This window comes from Anabas testudineus, chromosome 8 (assembly GCF_900324465.2).
Source record: "Anabas testudineus chromosome 8, fAnaTes1.2, whole genome shotgun sequence".
Lineage (NCBI taxonomy): Eukaryota > Metazoa > Chordata > Actinopteri > Anabantiformes > Anabantidae > Anabas > Anabas testudineus.
This window is the reverse complement of record NC_046617.1, coordinates 12,637,343-12,656,393: the sequence shown is the minus strand read 5'-3', so window position 1 is coordinate 12,656,393 and position 19,051 is coordinate 12,637,343. Positions and strand designations below refer to the sequence as shown.

At 45.2% G+C, this 19,051-nt stretch overlaps 1 protein-coding gene across 8 annotated transcripts in view; it reads right to left on the bottom strand.

Moving 5' to 3' along the window:
- The window catches only part of LOC113152282 (BAH and coiled-coil domain-containing protein 1), a 59,058-nt gene that overhangs the window by 24,328 nt on the left and 15,679 nt on the right, over window positions 1-19,051 (bottom strand). For 7 of the 8 annotated variants that reach the window (XM_026345452.1, XM_026345443.1, XM_026345484.1 and 4 more), the window contains exon 3: window positions 6,127-6,309. In XM_026345452.1, the coding sequence (XP_026201237.1) occupies window positions 6,127-6,309 (183 nt within the window). Of the gene's footprint in view, window positions 1-6,126; window positions 6,310-10,902; window positions 11,124-19,051 lie in introns of those variants that run through there. The other variant, XM_026345495.1, reaches the window with a different exon arrangement.

Below are 19,051 nucleotides of genomic sequence, written 5' to 3'. Positions count from 1 at the left end.
TGACCTACATCAGGGGTAAAAGGTTACTTGGATGTTGGGCCTGTAAGCCAGTACACCTGGGCTTATTGCATCAGGCCTTTCTGGAGGAAATTCACGCCACAACCAAAACAAAAAACTAATTTTGCATTGGGACATTCAAAAGCACAAAGGACTTTGAAGGTAGAAGAGAGAGAAAACATGGATGGAGATGAAAGCCCATCTCAATAAGGACAAAGAAACAGCATCACTATGACAACCCACACGCAATTGTGTAACTATGACATCTAAACAAATCAATGTGAATTGAATTAACCTAAGTATCATTATACCTGTATTGTGTTTTTTTAAGTTACTGCAAGGAGACTTGATTAAAAAAAAAACAGAAAAAGACGTATGATGAAATTCTTCACCAACAGTAGTGCTGTACATGTACAGTGAAAACACTCTGCTGAGCATATTATGTAATGGGAGAATGAAAGAAACAACCATGGCTGTGAATAAACCTGTGCCATCCCCATGGAAAAAGAAAACCATAACTGTAAGTTTCAGGGAGTAAAGGAGCTAGATAGAGGAAGAAAAAAGGGAGAGAACAACCAGAACACATCTAGCTTGATTTTGTGTGTGTGTGTGTCTCTTTTCTAATCCATGTGATCAGGACAGACAGGTTATCTCCTGTCCATCAGCTGTACATACAGTACAAGCACCTCAGTGACCCCCAAGTCATCTGCAGAAGTCCAGGTGCTTCACGTCTACTTTTTCCCTGCTTTTGCACCTGTCTTACTTTCCAGTCTGACTTTCAAACACAATTCACAGATGGAGTGAAGGAGGGTGGGGGGGGAGAGGAAAACATGGCTCTACAAGCTAAATGAAAGACAGACGTATTTGTGTTGGCAAGCATGCGACCTGATCCCGGAAAGCGCAGATGCAGTTCATTAGTTCATTGGCCGTGTGTGTGTGTGTGTGTGTGTGTGCGCGCAGCACCGTAGTTTTTACAGCAGCTCAGAGTGTTAAATGTCTCACTTTCTGCCGGTGGAACAATGGGCCGGTGCTGTGAGCTGGCTCTGGGGAGGGAGGAGTGTTGTGGTGGGCTTAATGACCTCGTCTCAGAGCGGCCTCCGCATCCTCCCATTTTAATTAATGAAATGCACAGAGAGGGCAAACAGCCTGCAATAACACAGGAGGTGCTGCTTTCTGGGGAGGGCAATGGGGTGATAATTACATACCCTCACTTTTTCTTTCTGTTTCTGTCTTTTTCCAATTTTTCTACCTCTCTTTCCCCTCTTTCCTCCATTGTCTCTCTTTCGTTCTTTGCTGTCATGATTAATAAGCACACACATTTATGCCAATTCATCTACACAGGAAGGAGAGGGATTCTTTGTTTAAGCAAGACATTTTCCTCTGATTTTTGGCAGTCTTTATCCAAGCTGGGAGAGGGATTTTTTTTTTTTTTTTTTTTTGTGGCAGCATGTTGTTTGTGAGTGTGACGACTGACGTCGTAATCCCTTTTCACAGCGTGGTCTGGCTGTGCCCGATAATGCCAGCCCGCTCAGTTTCAGCATGCACTCCACTGGGGCGGCAAGAGGGGGACTGCTGGGCACGGCAGAGCCCATTCAGCCATTAATCTGGCCAGGACAAGGGAAGCTGCTGCTTCTGCTGCTGCTGCAGGCGATGTGAGCAAGGTCTTAGTGCAGTCTGCTGACTGCACAGCAGCCTTGCTCTCTTTTGCTCCCTCCGCACACTCGCACACACATAAACAAGTCAGCATCGGCAAGTGAATGACAGAGGGGAGTTCACAGCGTATGCCCTCCTTTCCACGCGCGGAGCAGGGGCGAGAGGCAGAACAAACAGATTTGCATCCCAGGGAGGGATTTCCAGAAGTTCTGAGGGTATTTCTCACAGCACGGTGGGTTGAGAGAAGCAGGCTGACAGGGTGGACAAAGAAGGAGGGGCTGGATATAGAACAGCACCTACAGGCAGATGAGAATTAAGCTTGACGAATTAAGATAGATTTACGCTTCTGCATTGTATCTTGTGGCCATTGACGATTTGTGCACTGGTGTGCCTGCGTCACTCGGAAATTACACCACCTAGATGGTAGTGGGGTTTATGTGCCACTCTGTTGAGTTGGTGTACTTTAAACAATGGCAGGAACTAATAGATGTTGAACAGCAATTAGAAAGAGAGACGTCGGAGTGGATGGTATGTATGAAATACGGAGGAGGAAATGCAATGCTACCAAATGCACCAATAACAGTTGTTGCAGGCTGCATTTCTGGCGAGTTACCCGTCAGACCACAGCATACCTATGGCATAAATTTAACACGGAAGCATAAATTGGCCTTTAGAGGGAGGCGACAGTGTTTCATTACCAATCTACTCCACTCCTATCCAGTCCTCTGAAGACACTAGCCCATACAATTATGGATAAGGGTTTCTTCACTTTTGCTAAAAGGGAAAATAACATAATGGGTGAATTGTATATTGTCTCCAGGGAAATAGCTGCAATTTCAGAGATAGAGAAATAGAAGGACAGAGAGAGCATGGCAGAGGAAGACCAAGAGAAGAGGAGGAGCAGGCTGAGTAGCCTGTCAGGTCCACTAATTGAGAAAAAGTGACAGAACCATCAAGACACAGAAAGGGTGGAGAAGAGGAGAGGAGACAAGAAATGTTTGCCGGAGGAGGGGCAGGACTGTGGTAGATCTCTTCAGGTTTGACTAATTGAAAGGAAGGGATGCAGGCTGGCACGAGAGAGAAAATGAAAGAGGCGTGAGTATGGAAGAGAGGAGAGGTGGGGGGATGCAGCTTAAATCCCACAAAAGGAAAAGCTAGCAACTGCTCACAGAAGGAAAGATGGACAACTGAAGATAGGCTTGGAAAGGCGTATCAAACAGAAGTGGATTAGACAGGTGTGCGCAGGCAATTGTGTGTGTGCGCATGCATGTGCGTTTATATGTGTGGACAGAGATATGAGAGTGTGATTGTTTTTGGCATAATGTAAGAAGTCATTTGGAGCTGAGCCAGCTGGCCCGAGGCCTGCGAGAAGCCCGCAGATTTTTATTTTATTTTTTGGTCCATAATTTTTTACAGCAGTTGATTCAGTTTGGTTTATTCATACAGTTTGGAACGGTGCGGAAAAATAAATCTTTCAAAAGTTCTGTGGGCCTAATCTATTGTACCAGGTGTAGTGAAAAACATCTGTCATCATTACATTTATTAAAACAGTCACTACACTGCATCTGTTTGGTTTTTTTAACATCGACTTCCACTCTTCTCTCTTTATTTCTATGTCTTGAGTCTACAACAACAGACAATCCCATGTGTGGTTTCACACAATGGCCGCTACTGTATTTGCCAATCAACCAAACAAAAAAGAAAAACACTTTTAATCCAGGCAACCTCCACAACTCATGAATAATAATAGTTAAGTTATTGGTACTGTCACCTCATAAAGATATTTCTGCATGTGTAATACAGTATACTGTACAAGGGTTTCCAAACACAATAAATCTTTAAGTAAAAGTCAACATAATACTTTTCCATACTACATTCACAGGCTCCCTCTGTTCTGTGTTAATGGTATTTATTGGTTTTCTTAACATGTTCTTGTATGTGCTAGATATGTGGTTTGTATGCATGACTAGCTTTCCATTCATAGGGGTTTTATTGCAGCCAGTCAAACAATACATGTGCGGCCATAGACATTTTAAGGTCCTGTTAAAAAACGAACTGCATGAGCATAAAATGACAATTTGTTCAAGAGTGTCTGCAATAGAGACATTTACGCCAATCAAATGGCATTTTCATGACGTTACAGTCAACAATGGGAACAAAGCTAACCGAGCAAACAAACCTCTTTGCCAAATATTTTATTACATCATCTCTATGAAGGAGTTTTACAGTTTTCGGTTTGTTTCTCTCTAACGGAGCATCACAAAGGTCTCACAATAGGCTACATTTCAGATTGTATAAACTAAGTTAGTTGTGGTGCAAATTCAGTCTACACATCCAGACATTTCTTATTTGTGCCACATTTTAACCTTTGTCTACAAACACTCAGAATTGTCTATAATGCTTTTTAAAAAATGTAATGGTTACTGTATATAAAAAAAGAAGAATTTGTTCTTAATTGACATATCTAATAGAAAATGAAAAATAGAATAAGATGAAATTAAAAAGCAGGTGGTAAATGTGCTTTTATATATATCCCACTCCACACACTCACAGTCAGAGTTTTTCCTCACTAAGTGACTGGTAAGCAAGTGACTAATTAGATCATTACTATCTGCTGCTTATTGCATTGTAGACTTTAGGTCTGCGATCTGTGGAAAATGAATAATAAAAAATAAAAAAATTCTTCCCTGTGACAGCTATATACCTGAGACATGAAGATCATAACCTTTGAATACAGATTTGAGTTTTTGCACTAGGATTTGCAGGCAAGCAACCACTTAAAAAAACAGATACACACACAAACACACACACACACACACATACACAAAATACTCCATTGAATATCTTAAAGGTTACAAGTGACACACTAATGCACCCACACGCACATGCAGAAGTCAGATCCTGCTCTGCTGCTGGTGGGGTTCTGCTGACACCCGGAGAGAGGAGGCGAGACTCTGGGTAATTGTGCCGCTCATTTTGATGACTTGCTTTTTATGCAAAACAGGAAAAAGACAATATACAATTATCTTGAGGAGGGAACAGCTGAATGTGGTTGATGAACAGTCTGGATTCAATCATGCTCTTAGTGCGTTATATGCAATTAAACTGCAATAGAGATAATGGCCTCCATTGGCAACTGAGTAATAATCCCAGTCATAATCACCTCCATTACTTTTATTAGGTTTGGCATTATCATCATCACTCTTATTAATATTATTCTACTTTTCCACGAGAAGAAAATCTTTGACAATGAAACCCTGAAACTAAATGGTGAAAGAAACAATGATGCTCACAAAATTAGTTTACAGGGAACGTGTGTGTGACTGGACTGATGCTCGAGCTGATACCTCATCTGTTCTCCATGTTTATTTGAAGAAGTGCAGAGTTTCACCTACTCTCCCCGCTGTAGCAGCTGTACCCTGACTTCCCTGGTGGTCAAGACATGAGAGTGCGGAGGGGGAGGGGAAAAAAGTGGCTGGGAGGCATCCAATGGCTTAACACACTCGGGCAAACAGACAGCATCTCAGCTGCAATGCACAGAATCAGCCCCAGCGACACATCACACAACTGGGGGGCACCGCTGATCAGTGACCACAAATAAACAGCCTCCTTCAGCATCCCCCCATGGACTAACAGCTGGGCTATTGTTAGAAATTAAATAAATAAATATGAAAAGGGCTGAAATAACAAGAGTCTGTCAACTTCACAGACTCAGGTTCATCTTGTAATTAGCAAAAGATCATGAGCAAGTAAATCTGAAAGTGACAGAAGTGAAGTCACAGCAGACCTTGCATTAATATATCTGCTGGTGGTACCGGATAGGTCCGACATTTATCTAGCACTTGATTTCCCAAAATACTCAAGCAGATTAAACTCCTTTTTTATTCTTGTCAGACCTTGTGGCTAAATCCAAATATAAATGTGAGGTGTGTGTTTATATTGCCTGCACATGTGTGCAGCCGGGGTTTTGTAAAGCTGAGGCTTGGGTGGGAACTACCCAATTAAGCAGTGATGGAAACACCAGCGGAAAGCAATTGCTGCAACTTTTTTTAAATGTATTTATTTATTTATCTTTTTTTAAACAGGCCCATTTTTGCATGTGCTGCTTCAGAGCGCTTTGAGTGACATGCCTGCTGACATGAATGGAATACCGCAAGATTCCTTGGCTGAACTTTTGATCCTGTGTCCTCATCCAGAAACCATGGCACAGTGCTCTCTCCCAAACGTGCTGGGCCTGGGACTATTTTGGTGCACAAATAAAAGGGTGGGAGCCTGCTTCTTGCTACACAATTACAAGTTGTGCTTTGGTGGAAACTTAAAACGGCCCAAAAATATACAATATCGGGGAAACAATACACCCTGCAAAGTTCTCAGTCCTCAAATCCTGTCAAGACATGAATGTCGCCTCATCCAGACGTTGCGGTCGATTGGGGCATGAGAATGTGCGTGTTTGTGTACATGTGTTATTTAAGATACCTTCATGCGAATGGGGAAACCAGATTTGCGAGGCGCTGGAATGGGGTCCACCCCGGAAGGAGGGTGAGGAGGGCGAGGAGGACGGCCGGGAGGGATGAGGTGGGTGGGAAGGAGGGGAACCCAGACTACTGGCCAGAAAGGTCCCCATGAAGGAGGCGGAGGAATTGCCCATCAGTCCACTGCCTGCAATCCCAAAGGAAGAAAGGTAAGGAGAGAAAACATGGTTAGAATTAGATGAGTGCGCGGAAACTTTGGTCATGAGTACGACCGAAACACTGCATCATATTTAAACGTAGCTGTAAGAGGATAGAAGCCCATCCTAGCCTGAAAAAGACCTCTAGATGGAATCATTAAGCTGGGCCGGTTTGATGCTACCCTGGGAAGATGGTGAGTGAGTGAGAGTGCAAGTGTGTGTGTTTGTGTGTGTGTGTGTGTGTGTGTGAGTGAGAGAGAGAAAGAAGAGAGTGTGAGACTCTCCTCCCCCTCACTGACAGCAGAGTCCTCTCCTCTTGTCTTCTCTCCCCTCACACCGCCTCTCCCCATGGGCACACAGAGGTCTCATCTCACAGCTGAGTACACACTTTCTCAGGCTCTCTCCCTCTCGCTCTCACACACTTTTGCTCCTGCTCCCCAGCGTCCCTTTCTCAATTTCTCTCCCTCCCTCCATTATCTTATGCTCTCCATCTCTCACTTTCATGCCCTCAATCGCTCTCATTGCTCTGCTCCATTTCACCTCTTCTTCATCTCTCTTTCTTTCATTGTTGCTTTCTCCCCACATGACTCCAACAATCCTGTACTCTCCTTTGGTTCCATTCTGGCATTTTATTTCTTTGCCTTTCTCCCTCTGTTTTGTCACAGTGGACCTTTCCTTTCTTCTTTCTCTCTCCTCTGTCCCATCCTGCCTAGCATACATACACTATATGCATTGCTTGTCCCAACCATTATCATCTTCTCTTTCCCTTCCTCTCTCCCTTTTTCTCCCTCTTCCCGACACCTAGCATTACTTTGCTTTGTTCTTTACCATAATGATGACACCAGCAGAGCAATCTGTCCCTGGCTGGCTGAACTGTGTGTTTAACAAGACTGTGATGAGTAATTGACCATTTGTAGCAACGCCCATGTGACTGGAGGCTGATTGTCTATTATGCATTGCTGGGCAAGCTGGAGAAAACACACTGATTAACCACTGCTTAAATTGCATTGCCATTATGCGCCCGCCAGTGCACTTGAGTGAGGGGCCCGGGTGCCCGGCTCTTTGCACATTCATATCCCTCTAGTCACACTACCATGAAGTTTCATGCATATGTATGAAGATGCCTGTATGAGAGCACACATACTTGCACAAACACATTGGCGTACACTGTGCACATGGAGCTAGCAGTGAAAATGTAGGGGAGAGCGACGTCGTAAAAATTCATTATCAGTCCCTCATGACAAGCTGATCAAACAAGGAACGCCGTGTGATTTAATTTCCTTTAAGCATGAATCAGCAAACATGAATCAACGCGTCTCTGGGAGTCTGAGCACAATTGCGTGGAAGTTTTAATCAGCCATGCATTAAGTGAGCACGTCCTCTGGGCAGACAGCAGGGATAAACCAATCAGTCTGCTCTAGCCTATGGCACTTAGGTCAGAGCACATAAGCATGCAAAGGAGGCCATACACACACACATATAGAAATAGGTGCCGATATGCTTTCTTACACACACACACACACACACACACACACACCTCTGCCACTTTATACCACATCCCCAGACAGGTGGAAATCCCCCACAATCCCTAACCTTAGAGAGCCCTACCTCCAAAACAACCTAAAAACCAACTCTGCATCTATTTTTCTGTGTGTGTGTGTGTGTGTGTGTCTGCAGAAACAATAACTGCAACCTTTAACGATCACGTTTAATACTGCAACTCGAAATAGCATGAAGAATTTTGACCCCCACTCTTTTTTTCTCTGCTTCCACCTTCTTATCCCCCCTGTCCCTGCAGAGCCCTGCTGGCACAGCTCTGTGGAGTGCAGGGTGGGTGTTGAGGGCAGTTGAGGTGGATTATGGCCAGTGTGCTCACCAGGCACACATCTAGCCCCCATTCTCCAGACACCCAGGGCTCCTGTATGGCACCGCCCTCCACACTGCACACTCATCAGCCCCTTCTTTCTGCCTGTCGCCTCCAGGAACCCCAGCTTTCCTCAGTGCCTCTGGCTCACATAAATCAGCTAATCCTCCTGCATTATTAACAGCCTCGCCCCAGAGAGGGAGAAAGAGTGAGAGAGACATAGAGTGTGACAGAGAGAAGCTGCAAAGCCCCTCTTCACACAACAAGAGTGGAGAGAGCCTCTGCCAGAAAGACAAGGAGAGGAGAGGGACAATACATCAAGAAGGGGATGTCTCGATGGCTGGCACGGGGATCTTTGAAGTTTAAGCTGGGAGAGGCATTGACCACTGGTCCAATCTGAACTGTGCAGAATAATAATGCAGCAGCCTACACCTCTGTAAAAATTGGTTGTGTGCTGATTCCACAGCCTGTCATTCATGGTAAATGAAGCATCCCTCTGTGTTGTGTCTACCACTTGCCTCATGCTGAGAAACATACTGTACATGATACTGTACAAATTTCAGTTTTCCTCTGGCAACTTGCTGGAGTATTGTCATAGTGCTGTTGAATCTAAGGACATGAGCTACATTCACACCGTGTCAAAATGATGCCATCTCTGAGCCCATTTAAAGCTTAATGTATCCGAGGTGTCTGTGAGAAAGTACGCAAGTTATAAAAGTAGGTACTGCAAGTCTCCCCTGGCACTGGGGCAGTTTTAGCTAGGGTGCCAATCAAAGCAATGCCCAACAAGTGAAGGTCTGAGGCATGACAGCATCAATGTTGGACTCACCATTGCTGTTTATTTAGCAGCTTATTAAATGGTAACATGGATCCAGGGAGCCTGCCCTGCTATGGCAACTCCTTGTGAAAAGTTGTGTGTTTTCTCAGTCTGTGTTTTATGAAAAAAACAAAAAAAAAAAACATTGTTTATTTATTTCTCTGGTTCTTAAGCGGTGCCAGCAGTGCACTTGTATGGGCTCTTAGGAAAAATCGGGTCATGTGCATCCTAATTGGCGCCGATCCCTGACAGCAATGGAGATTAATCCTATTAGAGAATTAAAGGAGAGGGGAGCACTAGGATGGGGAAACCCACCTCCCTCTGTGACAACTAAACATCCCGCCCTGACATCCTCACTCAAACAGTTGTGTTCGAATGGGTTCAAACGAACACACACACAAATATTGCAGAACCTCTGGAGGCGTTAGCCAGCGCTACTGTTTCGCTTCAGCGTGGGGGTGTTGGGGTGAAGAAGTCCAGCATGTGCACAACAACAGCAACACAAATGCATGAACATACAGCAATGTGGGCCCAAGCAGAGGCCCCCGGTGGACGGCACGGAGTGAGCAGCAGGCGGAGAGGCGGAGCAGGAAGAATGAAGGCCCAGTTGTCATGGGAACAAAAGAGAAACAGCACTCAAGGCAAGGAGGCTGAATGCTAGCCATTACAACAGCAGTGTGCAGATGCAATTGGTCAGTGCGCTGCTGAGCAACAACTTCCCTACCAACCTACCTTGAAACCCACCCATCACTGTTCAGCTTGTAAACACACACACACACAGACACCTTCGTTAAACCCAGAGCGAGAGGTGTCATTATCTTTGCCTCGTTTGGGTCACTAATCTGCTCCGATGAGCACCCCTACTCATTAATCCAACTCGAGGATAAGTTGTTGTTTAGTGTCTTAAGAAGGAATTATACAATAATAGTATGTAAAGGGATTTATCTAAGTGTGGGCCAAGCAATGAGAAAAAAAAAAAAAAAAGCTGAGAAGACAACAAGCACCCACCCACAACATGTTGTTCTTTTGGATGCTGGGAATCAGATCAAAATTTCCTCCTGGAGAAATACACACCTATACACACGCATGGTGTACTTGAGGACACACACACACCTTCAAGTGTACATCTACAACTATGCCTATTGTCTAAGAGAAGATAAAGTACAGTTATTTCAGTGTGCATCATATTTCCCCGTCAGCTCTTGAAAAATGAGCCAAGGTAGTCTTCAGCTCTCCGTCTTATCTGCAGACGGCAGCCCGAAGGGACGGATGGACGTGTCGTCTAGACAAGGACACCAGACAGACAGCGAGAGATGAGAGTGATGGTGACAAGAGGAGAAGAGAGACAGAGAGAAAATTGCAGGTGTGACTGCATCAACCTGTTCTCCACAGCTCGCTGATCTGCGAGCACCAGAGAGGAGGGGAAGGAAGAAGAAGAAGAAGAAGAAGAAGAAGAAGAAGAAGAAGAAGAAGAAGAAGAAGAAATGTGAGCAGAAAGAAACACACACATACTGCCACTACCTTATAAGACGTCCTATCACAGAGGGCAACACAAGGCAGTTGAGCTTGCTAAGTCAGCGGTCAGTGCCATGTGGCGGACAGCCTCTGTGGCTCTTCACAGAGCACCGTGAAGGATTCCAGCTCTGATACTCTTCTGATAAAACATTCACTTCTTCCTTTTTGTCCTTTTATTCCAATGACTGCTTTAAAACCAATAGCTAGTTGTAGTTCCTTCTATTGACACAGCAGTACAAGACTAGTTTTCCCATTCAAGTCATTAAGAATGTTTTGGTGTTTATGTGAGTCTTTAATGATCTGACTCTTTAATACTTGGATAATATTAAAATAGGAGGAGCAGAGGCTCAAGACAGAAACGGCAAAGACATTTGAATGTTTACTTACCAAGTAAAAACATATTGAACAAGATGTCTGTTGGTGAGAGACTTCCACTCCCCGTTCAGTGTCTTTCTCATCAGACTTTCCTACCGATGCAATTCAATGTTCTGCCCAGGAATTCAGACACCCAAGAAGAAGTCAGCTAGACTTTCCACAGACATATTCACTCATAAACACACAACTGCGTTTTTTGACCCTCTCCGGTAACATGGGGAAACGGGACCGGATTGGGCAACTGAACACATCAGCAGCCCCAGACAGACTGCACACACTACCCTGGAGGGCCGCTGACTAACCCAGCGCCTACTTCCTCACAATAAAACACAGAAGGAATTTCAAATGGCTACTAAAGTGGGGGGATTTCCTTCAAACAGTCAAAGTCATCTTGAAAACATTAAGGCAACTGGTAGCCAAATTCCTCCTCACTTCAGAAACAACTGTAGCAAGACGTTTTTTTTTTTGTGTGTGTGTTTGTTTGTTTGTTTTTATTTTGATTGCCTGTCCCTGTGCAAACTCCCTCTCTGACTTTATCTGTTTGGGCTGGTTTTGTGGGTGGCTGGATGGTGGGGCTGACAGAGTGGGCCCACTCTACAACTTCAGTAGGAGGCTGGCCTGATCAAAAGCACACTGAAGTGAGTGAGTGAGAGAGAGAGAGAGAGAGAGCAAGCAGGCGGTTCAGTCCTGGAGCCGGGCCGAGTGCAGGGGTGGGGGAATGTGCCAGCAGCGCACGCCTCCGACACTCTCCATACTGCGTGCCTGTGGAGTGAGTTTAGTGGATGTGGTCAGTGCGGGGGTGGGAGAAGTGGGAAGGGAGCAGGAGAAAGCAATTGAAAGAATGGATGGAGGGAGAGAGTGAAAAAGATTGTCTGCACTACAGAGCGACATCCAGAGGAGGGGTGAGGGGCAAGAGTTTAGACTGGAAGTGTAGATAAGGGTGTCAGGAACTGTGAGAAACTCTGAGGGCGAATGATCAGCAGAGAGCGTGTGGGTGTGTGTGTGTGTGTGTGTGTGTGTGTGTGTGTGTGTTGCCGAGCATATGTTGGCCTCCGCGCGTGCGATTGTGCGCGCGTATGGTGGTCGTCTCGCTGAAGCTGACAGCCTGTGTTTGCAGAGTGGCTTTGTGGTCAGCCACTCGCTTGCGATTGAAGTGATGGCAGGGTGAAAGAGATTCTGGGAATTTTTTTTTTTTGCAGAAGTGCTATGCAAATCGAGCACCCCACCCACTTCAACCAGCTGTTTATAAAACATACAAGTTAACATGATAGGGATAAGAGATTCTAATCCTAAACAAATTAGTGCAACTGGCTCGTCCCAGTTTGGCAGAAAGCCCGAAAACAACAATGGATCCAAACGGGGTGTGATGCTGCAGAGAGAACAGATATGAGAAAATGCATCTGAGGGATATTTTGTTCTAGATATGGTAGAGTGATGTCTACAAATGTACACATATCAAACCAATATACATCCATGTTTCCCTTCATGCGTTTTTCTCACTTGATTTCAAGCAGCAAGCTCCAAACATCAGCTCCCCTGACCCGGCCGAGCAGCGATCGCGCGTGCCACCAGCTGGCAAGCTTCCTCAAGAGGTGTTCCACCACAGTTTTACTGCAATTAATCATTCATTAAGCCTCCTTTTTCAGAGAAGGTTATCATTGTCAAAGGGGGCCTTCACCTCTAATCCCATCAATCCTGCGCCAGCAGCGGTGCATGGGGTGACTGATGGGAAGAGATAGCAATGTCTGCACGAGTTCCTGCTGAAAAAGCGTTTTATTGGGCACAGTAAATAAAGAGCCGGACACATAGCACAGGTGCAGCTATTTGTCGAGGCAGGGCCGGGACGTGTTGTTAAAGACACAATAAGACCTCTGACCGTCAAACTGAGAGCTGGCTGACAGGTTGAGCAGTCTGGGTGAAGGCTACAGAGGAAGACAAAACTCTGGCAAGAGTGAAAAGGTTGAGCAGTAGAGGACGAGGCTACGAGGATTCAAGCCGCTGATCAGCTTGAAAGAAAACTAGACGTGGTCGCTGGGACTTTGGGCTTGTAACTCGAACCCGTGTACAGGCGTGGACGCTGTGATCTGTGTGAAGGTCCGGTAGTGTTGGGGAGACACTGGCCTCATCTGTGGAGAACAAACTGAAATTCCAGGCTGGAACCGGGAGGTGGGAGGACAGATTTGAAAGAGCAGCAGGACCAAGCCAGGACAAATGAGCTCAAGGCCCATTACCTTCCTTTTACACCCACCCACACATGCACATTCACATTCCCTACTCCCACTACACCGATTTAATAGCACACACAAAGTAAAGTATTAAAAGACTTAATAGCACACACAAGAAAAGCAGTGTCACAACAACAAAAGCACTAAACTGTGTTCATTCTGTAATTTCTCTGAGAACCGAAATGTCCGTGATGTAACAGGAAGTGCATATTACTCCAGAGCTTTTGCAGTTTTCCTTGGACATGGTTTGTCATTACTGAGTGTTTTCTCTCTAAGCACCACATTGTTGTTTCCATCAGCATTTTACTTTATTAAATCCCCTCCAAACTATCTCTTAAAGCAATCACTTTTTGTCTCTTTGTTCAGATGAAATGCAAGTGTTTCTCATGGAATGGCCAATAATGGCTTGACATTTTGCTGAGAGCTTGCAGGGCCAGAAGCACTTTGTTCTTTGTATACAGGGCAGCTACACACTCCTCAAGGAGAACCATTTGTTATCTGTCAAAACTTTGGTGAGTGTGCTTGTTAACTGACCCATTGTTACATTAGAGTGTTTCAGGGCCATTTCTTGCATTTCAGCTCTTTATTCCTGAGGCATAAAATTGAGATTACCATAGTGGAGCTCATCCATCTCATTTTCTCATTCACGCATGCATGCTAACTATCTGCATTTTTATTTTGCTTTCTGTTTTTTTCCTCTCTCCAGTTGTCTCTGTGTTATGATATACTGTACACACACACACACACACACACACACACACACACAGCAACACACACAAACACAAAAAGAGCCGCCCACAGCTGCGTCAGGCCATCTCTCTTACAATCCAATCTGTTTTCTTTCCCATGATGTTTCCCATTGGCACAGGGAGGAGAAAATCAGATTTACTCCCCCACAGGACCCATGCAGTTGCACTGATATGGAAAATGATTTCAGTGCTGCTTGAGCCCATAAACATTATTTTGGTCTCCCCTGTTAATGACACATTTCTTCCCAGCATTGTGGATCGCACAGAGTAAGAGATGAGTGTACGGGGGTTTGAATAAGGGAGGAGGAGGAAGAGAGGAAGGAGGAGGAATCCCCCAGGGCCTCACATATAACAGGGGAGACCTTCACCCCTCAAACTGCATCCTGACATCCAAAATTTTTCTCACCCTCTTCCTCATTGACACACATACATGCCGGAACACAGACACACAGCTAATCAGCCATGCAGGAACCCAAATTGTCACAGCCTTCAAACAAAGCCCCCCCCCCCCCCCCCCCCCCAAAAAAAAAAAAAAAAAAATCAGAGCACAAAGATACCCCCAATGGAAAACAAGCAGAGTCAAAGAGAGATTTCTCACCTCTCTGTGTCTCTCTCTTGCTGTCAGCCTGATTCTGAACACACTGCATTTGGCTCCGGGCTCAAAGCAGCCCCACTACAATTGTGTCATAAACCCACATATCTTTTATTGGTGGCAGCAGCCAGTGTAGCAGCTAGACCCCCCCTTCCCCGAACACAGGGATAAAATTTGTACTTTTAGTGCTAAGTTACAAACACTTTCTGCCCAAGGCATATTGTAAACGAGAGGAGCGCAGTGTAGCCTTGAGTCCCAAACACAAGTCATTTGATATGATGGTGTTAAAAAGAAACTCCAACAGGCCAATAGCAAGACACTAAACCTCCCATTTGGTATCCATTAAAACCCATCTGCAGGACCACAGACAAGTGGGCGAACAGGAAATAGCCATATTAGATATGACTAAAAACTACCCTGCACTTTTGAACATTCTCTCACAGGTCTCTCAATCTCCAGATCCCGAAATGGGATTTTCATGGTTCTCCCGTTCCACTGGAAACATCACATGGAATGTTCGGGATCTGGTTTGTTTTACAGCTGATGACTGATCTGTCTAAATCCATTGGTTTTATGTTCTGGCCATGGGGATGGATGGGTGACTAACGCCAGCTTGCGTGCCGTGTTTCAGCCGACGCAGTCAAAGCTCAGCGAGCCAGGTCACGGACACAGACATGACTAGTAGTGGGAAAAAGGCAGCTTAACGCAAGTGCTCAGCATTATTCTCTTTAATTAGTCCCCTGTTAACTTTTGAACTTAATTGGTTAATTGAGATGTGGTTAGACCGGGCAGGTTTCCCCTCCCTGAGGGTGACCAGACGGCTCCAGTATTTCAGCTTGGCACTGCCTGGCACAGGAGGTGGCTGCCTCTCTTTCGCTGCCTCTCTTTCGCTTTCTCTCCTTCTCTCTCTCTCTCTCTCCTTTTGAGCATCCCACCGCTCCAGTGACGAGGAGAAATGATGCCGCACAGGAGGCAGTAAAAACTGTGTTTTGCGAGTATGTTTTAGCAGAGATTGTACCCGTGCACTGCACATATGCTTGTGCCACATCAAAGCGGCTCTTTTGACTACTCAGTCCTGGGTGGTCTAAACCTCTCTTCTCTCAACCAGCGGTGCTGGATAGATAGGCTTCGTAAAAAAAGCAGTGTGGATGTGGGTGGATGTTACCTCACCACAGGCGAGTGTGTTCTATCGAACTCAGTTTGCTTTGGAGAAACAGTGCGAGGAGAGAGAATAAAAGTATGGTGCAATACATACACAGATAAACACACACAACCCCAGAGGCATCACATTGCTTGAGTCGCTCCATCTCCTCTTGTTGATGTATAATGATACTCACAACACCACATAAATCTGCAAGCAGCCAGATTCATTGGGCCAGATTTTGCCTGCTGTCTTTTCCCCTTTTTTGTACTTTCATCTCCTCTTCTCCCTTTGCTCCTTGAAGACCCATCACTCATACCCCTTCTCAGTTTTCCCTTTCCGTCCTCACACCCTCTCCATCATCCCTCCATCACTTTCTCTCTTTCTTCCCCTGCTGCTCAGCTCCATATTTCTGTCCTCCCTTCTCTCAGTTGCCGCCATCCTTGGGACTTGATTTTTTATTTAAAAAAAAACAAAAACAACATTTCCCTCACACTTTCTTTTGTTCATCATTTTTAAGACTAGGTTTTTTTTTATACAATGTCACAAATTCACCCCTCCCTCCATCTAAAATGCACACAAATCAGCATCCCAACATTCAACTAGCAACCAGGGCTTGTTGAAATGTCCTGTTGCCCTGTACACCCATCCTTTCTCCTGCCTTCCATCTGTGACCCTGCGCCTCCTTTAGGTTATGGAGAGTGATGCTGGACATGAGGGGCTTGATGTAAGAGAGTGCTTTGCTGCTGTTCTCTGAGTTCTCTTAGATTGGCCTGTAATATGATAAAATGCTGGAATGATGTATATGAGAGAAACAGAAGGCAGCTCCCTGCTCTGGCTTCTCTCCGTCTGATGTTGCCTGTCAAAGGCACAGAGACAGAACAGTGCAGATAACGGAGTTGAGAGCGGCCACGCTAGCCAACCAGTCCAGGGTCTTTCTGCAACCCTGAATATAATTTCCCACTGGATCACAAGGGGAACAAAGGAGAAATGTTTAATTCTTGTAGCACTGGCCAAGACAAATGCAAGCATTTTGTTCTGATAACCTACAGACAAGAGGGGGGGAGCACCTGGTAGCCAAGGCCAAACAATATACAGTATCACCTTGTAAAGAACACACTGTATAATAGATGTGTGTGTCTCTTTTAGTTCTATTGTTGCAAACCCTCTTAGCCATAAGGACAGCAGTCAACTTGGGCCATGTAGATAATCACTTTTTTTTCCCACTGTAGCAGCTTATATTTTCAAGAACGTAAAAGGTCAGCCAAATGACACAGTAAATTCAGTTCTGAAATGTATCCGACCCACCGAGTTTTAAAGTTGAATTATGTCTCCCGACCACTGACACTGGTCATTCATGGAATGCCGCTGCCTGGGCCTGCTTAACATCTGCAGCCACACACACGGAGCAGAGATGAGTAAAATCAGGAGCATTTCCTGCAATCTGTACAGAGGAGAGAAGGTCATCTTCACCCAAACATGAGAAGATGAAGTGTAACACAGGGCAGGGCAGCCATAAAAAAAAGCCTCTTCCCTACTTCCCTTACTCCAGCTGGTTAGCTCCATGTAGAAAAGGCCCAATTCAAAAATCAAGCCAGGAAAATGGAGGAGGGGATATCATCTTGATTCTGGACAGGTGGGTTTGGCAAACAGTCACATGTTATCCCCTCCCCCAGCACACTGTATTTCTCTGCAGGTCATATTAAAAAACAGCAGAAAAGAAGAGAGAGGCGTGGGGGGGGGGGGGGGGGGGGGGGGGGGGGGGGTTTGGGGGGACTTGCAGCAACAGATGTGTTGCAGCTGCTTGTTTTGTTTATCATAACATATCCTAAAACACACACATGCACCAAAATACCACTATATGCGCACACACACACACACACACACACACGTTAGCATAGCAAAATTAAAACCATATATTTTCCAACTGGACATCCCTAATAGCTCTACTGGCAGTGTTTGGGGTCTCACATAAAAACCTTACATCCCAGAATAACCATTAAGCCAACTAGGAACAGTGTCCCTGTGAGTACACATGTTGGCTTTTCCTATTTTTCTTTAATATACGTTTAGCTGTGCTGGCCGTAAAACATGTCAGCGATATGACAAACCAGACCAGTGCAATGATTTTGGAAATCTGTCTGTGTTGTACAGTAAAAGAGAAGAAGCTCAGAGAAACCGCAACTGGGTGTCCTCGTAACGGGGAAGCTACAGATTTCAGCAGGTTATCGCAAGAGCAGCGTGAGCCAAGCTGGAGTCTAGATCTGGCAAAGGCCATAATGGAGAGAAAGGAGGAGGCAGAGGGGGACAGGGAGAGACAAGGAAGGGAAATAAAGAAGAGTTATTAGGGTGATATGAGGCAATGAGGGGAAGAAGGCTTAGTGAAATGTTTTGACACAGAAAAATAGCAAATGTGACACAGGTACTTAAACAAAGGTTGGAATAGTGGAAAAGCAAAACCCTCAGCCATCTTTCTTTCTGTGCCCTCTCTCACTGGTCTTTTACTTTTTTTCCTCTGCTTGTTGTGAAGCAAACTAACACAAATGATAATTGCAGCTGCAACCTCCGCTGATTCGCTTGCTCATTCATTCAGCGCTTGATACCTGATGATCGGGTTCATTCCCTGCTAGGTTGAGCAGTATGCCTTGTACAGTCTATGTCCCCTCAGCCAGATTACTGAGGGCCTTAACACCCCATTTTGCTGGGGCCACATATTGGTTTCACTACTGCTTTATAATTCTGCATTCTCAGTTATACATTGTTTGTGTGATATAGCATAAACATTGACGTGTAGTGACACAGACCCTCCCAGTTAATGTATGTGTGTATTTGTATTGTAAAGTGTGGTTTTTATCTCCTTATTGTATTTGTTCTGGCACCGTGTTCCATTGTGGGGCTGGGCTTTGCTCTCCTCGGATAAGAGAGCAGTTATGTCAACACCGAGTGCTGTGAAGGAGCCGCCTGGTTGTGTTGACATTCTACAACACTGCTTATTTACTCTGACCACATAGTTCAGGCATTATGTAGCCAATAATGCGGTAATAACCGCGGGGCTCCTATGGGTGGAGCCCCCTTCTGGCTCTGCCAGGTACCAATTTGTCAGGTGGCAAAAGAGATCGGTGAGTTTAGTGTCAAAAGATCTGAAAAAAAGTTGGCTAAATGCTTTACAACACATGCACAATCCCTTGTAGACTCAGCAGCATGTGTCTTCAGATTGAGCTGAGCTGGGCAGCCCTATCAGTGAAGAGCCAGTGGAGCAATGCATGCATAATTAGGGAATGGGGAGGGGGTTAATTGACTTCTTTGAGAAAGATCCTGATTTCTATCAGCCAGTCCCATAATCATGTGAGCCAAGGCTCTCATTAAGTCCCCTCCCTCATTTATCTCTCTTTCTTTCTAACCCTTTACCCTCTTCCTGTCCTCTCTCCTCCCCCTACTTTGAAAAAAAAGGTTG